The sequence below is a fragment of the Gavialis gangeticus genome, unplaced genomic scaffold (genome assembly GCF_001723915.1).
Source record: "Gavialis gangeticus isolate Ggan-Ray unplaced genomic scaffold, GavGan_comp1, whole genome shotgun sequence".
NCBI classification, from domain to species: Eukaryota; Metazoa; Chordata; order Crocodylia; family Gavialidae; genus Gavialis; species Gavialis gangeticus.
In genome coordinates this window covers 11,276,953-11,285,649 of record NW_017729009.1, presented here as the reverse complement: position 1 = coordinate 11,285,649, position 8,697 = coordinate 11,276,953, and the positions used below count along the sequence as shown (strand labels likewise).

Below are 8,697 nucleotides of genomic sequence, written 5' to 3'. Positions count from 1 at the left end.
CCCCCCCCCACCTGCTGTTAATTCTGGAAACTTTTACCAATTCTTATCAAAATGTGAGTCTCTCATATTCCTGGGTTGTGTTGTTTTTTTGTTTTTTGGGGTTTTTTTTCAGGAATGAGCCAATAAACTAAAAATGCCCGTAGCATTAGGCAAGAGGCATGGACCAGAGGGTACGATGTAACAGATGTTTACATAAGTGCAATACAACACTCTTGAACCAATCTTTGCACTTTCCAGTATTGGGGTTGGGGGAAATATGATGTGAACTATTAGTTTTACCATGTAACAACTGCTATTTTGAGCCTAAAAATATAAAGTGAAGGCCAGTGTGTAAAATAAATGGATAAAAATTATGTATCCCTTTTTTCAGATGGAGAAGGGGCTGAGAAATAAACTGTTACCAAAGAGAAAACTTAAAAAATAAAAAACCATGAAAAATTACTTTAGTGAAGTATGTGAGATTACTTGAGATTATGCCAAAGGTTGTTTTTTGGGGTTTTTTTGGGGGGAGGAGTTAGCATTGGTGGATCTATTTTCTAAAGTGTACGTTTCATATAACCATATTTGTAAAATGATACATTTATGCAGGTTTTTAAATTCAGCAAATATTTGTAACAAATTCTATTTCTTGTTACTAATTTCTTGTAAAGATTTACTTTGTACTTATTTATCTATGTCGCCATAAGTAATGATCCAGTCAGGGTCCAATTTCTAGGTTGCAGATGCTGCTATTCTTGAGCTTTGTAATGTATTTAACATGAACCTCTTTATTTAGGTCAGATATTTCTTATGCATTACCTTTGTTTAGGTGAAAAATAATATGTTTCTATACCAAAGCTGGTATGTTGGTCACAAAATACGTGCCTGTAGGTATATATTCTTAACACACAATACTGTGAAATATGAATTCAAACTGTGTAATATAGTTTTTGTAACAGTGATTTTATTTTTTCAAGAGTTTATAGATGGAGAAATAAAATACATAGTTATTTGGCAAAAATATTTAGTTTTAATAAAACTATAATTGCAAAAAAAAAAAACAATTAAAAAATGTCCAGTCTCTTTCAAGCTTTCAAGTTTTTTGGTTTTTTTTTTTTAAAGAATTCTTATCTGGGAAGTTGAATCTTACCTGCATCAAAGTTCACTATCAACAAGCAAAGCAGTAAACTTGAGGAACGTAGCACACGCTGCATACCTTGTTAGAAACAGATTTTTCATCTGTATTTAATGTTGAGGCTTTCATATCTTTCTGTTGATAAACAGATGGCTGTAAATGGTTCAATATGTTAACCCTTTGTTTAAAATGTGGGCCTGGTTTTTATACTGTTTAGATATGCAAGTATGGTTTAAATGTGCAAATGCATCTTTTTTTTTTTTTTACATCAAGTTGCTGTGATTGATCACCTGAAGTGTGATAGGAGCACATACAGGGTATCTAATTAGCTATTTGTGCATGCTAATGCCTGAATAGTTGCTGCAGTCATGTACCTGAAGTCTGAAATTTGTGTTTTGTGCACTTGCAGTAACATACGCTGCCTTTCTACAACCTTAATCCATGCAGGGGTTTTAGATAATAAATGGGTGGAAGATCTCTAAGGTGCCCCATGATGTAGGAAAGAATGTATTCATTAAGGGGCATTCTTGCCTTTTGAATAAATACTGCAGGCATTTATTTGCCGTGTACTTCTGTGGCATTTATCACAAGCGGAAAGTAATCAAATCTAACGTCCTGAATAATTTCAAGTCTGATAACAAAATTCTGTCTACCTTAACCTCTCTAGTTAAAGCAGATGCATTTTTTTTTTTGGTTTCTGCACTGAACAGGTATATGGACCCATCAATCTCAGTTTCGCGTCATCTTCTCTTCTGAATAACTGCAATACTTGTTGTATATCTGTTTCCCAAGCAGCAATGTGAAACAAATTCCTTTCCATTTTGTTGTTGTTCTTATAGTTTTGAATAGCAGCAGTGTTTCTAACCTTAGGCTTGTTTAGTTTTGACGCTACTTGGGCATGCAGTGAGCATTCGCAAAGGTGAGAAGATCCTTCAAGCCTGTGCATTTTATTTATGCTTATTGAAACAGTCAATTGATATAATTACTTTTTTGTGAGACAGTGGAGAAAGCAAATTTAACATGCTATACTAGGTATGCATAACTTATTTCAACTGGATTGGTCCTTTGTAGTTGTATATGAATATTTCCTGTTCACAAAACCAGTGATCCAAACACCTGGTCCGCTGCATCTTTAAAAGGGTTTGCAACCTAGTATATGACCTCTAGAAAAATTTATATATTTTTTTTTATTTTCCTATAACCACCTGTAAAAGAATCCTTAGACCTGGAACCTGCTACCTGAGGAAGGAGCCCATAAGGTTACAATTTATGTAGCATGTCCAAATTGTTGAATAGAAGTGAAAATAGCCTTGGAAGTGAAGGAGAGAGGGCTGGAATAACCCCTCTTGACCTCACCTGATCTGCTTATAGCTTGCCTGCTTTGTCTAGACTCTGTAGTAATTGGTTTATGGTGATCCTGGGGAGTACAAATGTTTTGCTTGTATAACCCGTTGTTAGTGGCCAAGTAGTTGCAGGCTAAATTTTTTGTTCTCTTCTAAATGGTGATAGATTCTCACAAATAGCTTTGTCTCTCACCATATTCAGATTTTCCAAAGTCTGCTCTAGAAAAGAGAGTGGGCAGTTTGAATTTGGTTATGTCGACTGGAAATGTGTCAGAACCTGAACAGAAGTTGCAGGCAAAATATTTTTCATATGCTTCCAAGTTTTTCCAAGCATGGTGACAAAATAAAAGAGAGTGCCTTTTCACACTGCAGTCATTTCTGAAATGCTTTGCAAGTCGAGTTAAATACAGGTAGCACAATATGTATGCAGGCAAGCTGAGTTACTATTATGTTATCAACAATAAGCCTGCACAAAGCAGTGGATGTTAGAACATGCCTTGTTGAAGAATGAATGACACCTGGAAACTTGGGTGTTTTAAAGTGTCTCTTACTTATTTTGCACTTCTTGCCTCAAAGGTTTGCAAAGAAGTGAGAGTAAAAGAGAGATTGTGTGCGTGTGTGTAATGATTTTAAACTAGCCTTCTAAAATTCTACTTTTGTGGAACAAGCGAGCGTCTCTAGTGGGCGAATAAAATATTCTTGGCTTTCACTATTGCTATGATCACTCTTGTCATTGTGGCATAGGTGAGTGGGTAGATTTTTTTTTTGGGTCTGGACTGGAAAATGTTGATGAGAGTTGGGCCTGGGCTGGAAAATTTTGATGCAGAGCTGCTTTGAACAGTTCTGGGGTCGAACAAGGCAGCTGTTAAACAGCACAAGGCAACAATTTAGAACAAGTGGGGAATATGCTTTCACGTTGCAGCAAAGGAAGCTTAGGTTAGATGTTAGTAAAAACTTTCTCACTAGGAGGGTAGTAAATCACTGGAACAGACTATCCAGAGTGGTTGTTGGGATCCCCATCCTTGAAGGTGTTTAATACCCAGGTAGACAAAGCCTTGGCTGGGATGATGTAGTTGGGGCTGGCCCTGCTTTGAGCAGGGGGTTGGACTAGGTGTGACCTCCTGAGCTCCCTTTCCACCGTCGTTTTCTATGATTTTATGAATGCTAGTACATCTAACTCATGTTGTTGGTTGGGGGAATTAAAGGTCAATGGAAAACAACTGCCCATTTTGCTGAAGTGCACACCCTTCTACGCATCTTTGTCTGTAAGTGGTCAGACCTTAGGCTAGCCAAAGTACATTTCGCATCAAGATGATTTTCAAGTTTTCAACGTTGGATTTTTTTTGTCCCATATTGCAACAAAAGCAAGGCTCTTAGAACATTTTCACAAAATTGACTTTTGTCTGAACAGTTGTTTTGAAGAAAAAGGCGGGTTTTCTTTATTTGGGTGTGTTTCTCATTGGAGGTGACCTATGATACCTTTGTATCAAAACAGGTCTCCAAAATGTTTAGCTTTCATCATCAGAATGTTTAGTCAAAAACAATGTCATGCCAGCTTCAGTCAGGACCACTTTTGTGTATTATTTTAAAAGTGGCACATGTGGGAGCATATAGCACCCCATAGCACAATACTAGGGTGTTTTCACTCAGGAGACTTAGAAGGTAGAGTAGTGCTCGGTTAGTCATTACCACTTCTTACAGAACTCTGTATTTAACTTTGTCTCCCATCCAGGTATTGAACAGATATGATTTTTAGCTGGCTTTTAGCATCTGATGAAATAGTTTATGTATTTCTCAGCCTTAAGTGCCAGGAGCTCTTCAACTCCTACCTAAGCTGGCAACAAAGGTTAGAAAGGAGTGTGAAATAGCCCATTAAAGGATATCATTTCTAACAGGAGTTCTTACTTTAATCCTGTAGTGCATTGTAAGTAACACTGAGTTGTTGCCTTGCTGCTTATGGTTTTATTTGAACCTACAACTTTCAGACCTAGCAGCAAAAGTGCTTCCCACAAGCAGCATCTACATGTAAAGGTGACATTAATGTATTAAGATAGGCAGCAAGTATGCAGTAAATGGCTCTGTTATAACCTTACTGTGCATACTTTTAAAAATAGAGAAGAAAATTGCATTTTTTTATTTAATTGAAATTGATGGAATGTCAAGACATATCTTTATGTTGGATTACACAGCAGGCAGTGGTTGGTTGGCTGGATGTAAAATATGTGGAACTTCTCCTACTTTTCAAGGCCTCCTCTCTGAAATATGGGGAGGAAAAACGTGCAGTGTGTCTAATCCGTATGCTTTGAAATAAGTTATGCCAGTTACTTGCCGGCAGTCTCCTGCACCTAGTTGGGATTCTAGTCTGAAAAGTTGGAAAGAAACAGATGTGCGGTTCCAAGTAGGATGGCAATCGAACTCGGTTCCTTTCACGTATCAGTACCAAGAACCAGTATTCTCCCAACTAACTCATCCCCATATACATATGGGCTCCTCCTGCATCTTCACACCAAATGCTCAGGTACATTTGCACAATTAATTACAGTCCCTTTCCCATGGCTTGCTTTATCTTGTATGGCAAAATACAGTGCAAGTGAAGGTTAAAATATATCTGGACACCAAAGCAAACTGGTGAGACTGAATATATCCAGGGAGCCTGCCTAATGAGCAGAAAACTGTGAGCTTTAAATATTTGTTTTTGGGGGTACAGCTGCATTCCCAGGGCATGATCTTGTAACATGCTGAAAGCCCTTGCTTTCACTTCACTAGCGGGGTCTTTGCTGAACACAGAGTTATTTGAGTTACCAGGTAATTGTGTAGTCAAGTGCTCACCAGTGTAGGCGCTGAATTTCCCTTGCTGCTTTCACTCTCCTACCTGCCCCACTTTATCCAAAAAAAAACCATAAAAAGTTTGCCAGACATCCAGAAGTATCAGATCTTTAACCACATTTTGATTAAATGACAGCTATATTTCTGGTTCAGAATTCAGTTCCTTAGCACCGTTAAAATCCTGCTTTGGGTGAGGATGAGTCAATAGGTGATGATTAACATGCAATAATGCCAAATGAAAGGATTTTTAGAGGACAGATTTAAAAAAAAAATATGTGCACACAGACGGTTGCTTTCAAATATACGGTGGGTGGATTTCATTGGGGGAATATCCGAGTTTGTGTTTTCACCTGCCTTGTTTTGCATGTTCCACTTTCATTTTTGTTTGGAGGAGAAAACATCAACACAGCTGTTATGTGCATTCTTGTGGCAAATTAGACCCTTGGGCTGTCAGTGCTGTATGCATCCCTGGAGTCCAGTTTGAATGCACTCTAGCAGGATGACAAGAGGAGAACTATTGACAGCCCAGGAATATCTTCTGAAAAAGTCATTCTCTGTCAGTTCAGCAAAATGTGGTTATTTATTAATTTTGAATGCTATGAAAATTATACAATTGGGGTTGTGAAGAAGTTTTAAGAGGCTTGAGTTTTTAATTCAGCATTTTGTTTCTCACTGTCATTCGTTCTGCTTGCAGTGCCAGTAACAGTAATTGAGAGATGGTTACCGTGAAATGCTTGTGTACAGAATGCCATATTTGTTCAAGATGCATCCTGGTCTTTTTGAACATTAATGGGAATACGAACATGGTACATAGTGTAACACCAGCTGCATTTATGTCACTGGTTAGTTTTATTTGGGGCTTGAAAGAGAAGTTCAGCATGCAGCTGTCACTGTCACGTTTCTGGCACTTGGTTCACAGGTAGTTATTTTTGACTTGACTCTTCACATGGAGGTTTCAGGACATTGTCCCTAATAAGAGCCGTGCTTGAATTTCAGGTGGGCCAGCTCGTTCCTGATAACTCAGCCTTATGGCTGATCATCTCATTTTGTTGTGCACTTTAACAAACACAGAAGAAATGAGTTCCTTCTTCAACTTCTGCTAAATATCGGACAGCCTTGTGCACTACCTTTATGTAAAGGTTTCTCTGATGAAGATGCTCGAAATCCCCAGCTGTTGACACAGTATTAAGTATCCTGGTTAAGGCAGGCTACTTAATAAAACAGACATTAGAAAGATAGCGCAGCATAATTGAACGTGTTTCATGTTTTCCTTATGCAGGGGTTTAACAGCAGGAATGTGCTTTCTAGCAAAAACATCCTGGTAATGAAGATTAAACAACAAAACGGGCTATTTGAAGTGCTGTGAGTTGTAACCTGCTTGCTCTGGTTGCTCTTTTACAGTAAACGAATTCACAGTGATCAGAAAGAAATTCAAGTGCCCGTACTGCAGTTTCTCTGCCATGCACCAGTGTATCCTGAAGAGACACATGCGATCCCACACAGGGGAGAGACCCTATCCTTGTGAAATCTGTGGGAAAAAATTCACACGCCGGGAGCACATGAAACGGCACACCTTGGTAAGTAGGTGTCTTTGAAGTTGCTGGAGCGAGTGGTGGTTGGGAAACAGAGATGGTTTGTTCAGATCAAGGATAATAAGAGCTTCACCTGGCTTAGATTTAGGTTTTGTTCTCCCCTCTGGGGTTCCTCTGAGCCTCTTTATGGAGCTCTGAAGACTTCTCTGTGCTTTTCCCTCACCTTTCAAAGGCCCAGTGTTTTGCTGACTGTTCACCCAGAGCTAATCAACACCTGCTCAGCCAGAGGGTTCCCGAAGAGCTACTGGAAGTAGTCTGCACTTCCCACTTAGTGCTCCTAGCCGCAAGGTGAGGGCTTGAGCTAGAATCTCTCACTGTCTTCATGTAGCATACCATTTCTTCCTAATGCAGTGCAGGCTGCCGCAGAGAACCTATGTGTGCACGCCTGAAACCAGTGTAAAGCAACAAAGCCTTTGCTGCTTTCAGTTCCTTGATCTTTTACTAAGGATTAAAGGGACTATGTTACCTTATTTAGCCCATTTTTTGGTTTAAAAATAGCTGTTAAAGGCTCTTGACTCCAAAGTTCAGTAGAAATATTTCTATCTCTAGTGCAAGTGTTTAAATGAGTAATGTTGTCCCTGCAAGCTTTGCAGGCCACATTGCTCCAATGTGCTAGCACTGCTGGGACCCACAGTTTTGGCAGGCGTGCTGCAAATTAGCTCAATACCCTCCCTGAGGGCCACTCCCACCCCCTTCCCCTGCCCCATCTGCTGCTCTGCTTTCTGCTCCGTTTCCTATCTGCCATTGAGATGCCTGCCCCATGCCCAATCTACTGCCTGTTGCACAGAGGCTGCCCACACCACTTGGGGCACTGATGTCCCAGGTTGGTCACCCCGTGCCAGCAGATAAGAAATTAGAATTGGCAAGACGCACAAAGATGTCCCTGACAGATGTTGGGGGGTTTTGTTACTGTCCAGCTAAAGAGAAGTGCTGAATTTTGCAACAGCCCGAGTTCTAGTATTGAGGTAAGGACATTATTTTTCAAAGAACATTTAAAACTTTTTGTCACTACTGCCCTGCACGTGTGACTTGTTTTGTCTCCTCTTGCCTTCTGAAACCACGTTCAGTTCCCATTTCTGGGAAGAATGATGATATCATCAGCTGGTAGCCAGTTGTCTGCCTGCAACAGATGCCAATGTAATGGCATAGCTTGCCAAATGGTGGTGTACACACAGGGTGGGCAGTTAGCCCGTACCACTTAAACCAGAATGATCAAGGGGCTTATGTTATCGGTTGCTATGGTATTCAGAGCCTCGCCATCTTTTCCTTCCTTCCATGAGTATCTGTCCATTCGGATGAGTGCCCAGCCATCTGGTCTGGGGACTGACTGCTCCCTGAGATGTCCCTTTATTATTTCCTTTGGGTGTTAGTCTTCTGGTGTTCAGTAGGCACATCGAAACAGTATGGTTAGTCTCCCTGCAGACACAAAGGTTTTTAGGCCTGTTGTTAGTTCTGCAGTTATAGACACCTTGTCTTGCCAGCTGCTTCCGGGTCTTTTTCATTCTGGGAACGATTATTTTCTCATAACTTTTTTTCCCCAATATCCCCACTTCCCCATCAGACAAGAAAGAATTCTGAAAATAGGATTAATTTTTTTATTGTATAAAGAGTGCATATATAACCTTAATTAAGTTCAGAGATGGAGCTTTTTTCATAATCCATGAACAGTGCTTGGGAATGTTTGCTGGTCCTGAAAACATCTGTAATGATCTAGTCTGTGCAGGTCATGAGAGAGAATTTACAAGGAGCATCCATCTGATTAATAGCTTGCCTGCGTTTGTTCAATTCTAAGATTGCTGGGAGTTCACTCCATGAAATGCTG

The 8,697-nt window shown here is 39.8% G+C and overlaps 1 protein-coding gene and 1 long non-coding RNA gene across 2 annotated transcripts in view; one reads left to right on the top strand and one right to left on the bottom strand.

Annotated features, from left to right (window-relative positions):
* ZBTB46 (zinc finger and BTB domain containing 46) overlaps positions 1–8,697 on the top strand; it is an 85,544-nt gene that overhangs the window by 66,419 nt on the left and 10,428 nt on the right. Inside the window, exon 4 of the mRNA XM_019510054.1 lies at positions 6,685–6,860. Within this exon, the coding sequence (XP_019365599.1) occupies positions 6,685–6,860 (176 nt within the window). The remainder of the gene's footprint in view (positions 1–6,684; positions 6,861–8,697) is intronic.
* LOC109292561 overlaps positions 7,009–8,697 on the bottom strand; it is a 19,336-nt gene continuing 17,647 nt past the window's right edge. The window contains exon 3 of the long non-coding RNA XR_002096145.1: positions 7,009–7,019. This is a non-coding gene — a long non-coding RNA (uncharacterized LOC109292561). The remainder of the gene's footprint in view (positions 7,020–8,697) is intronic.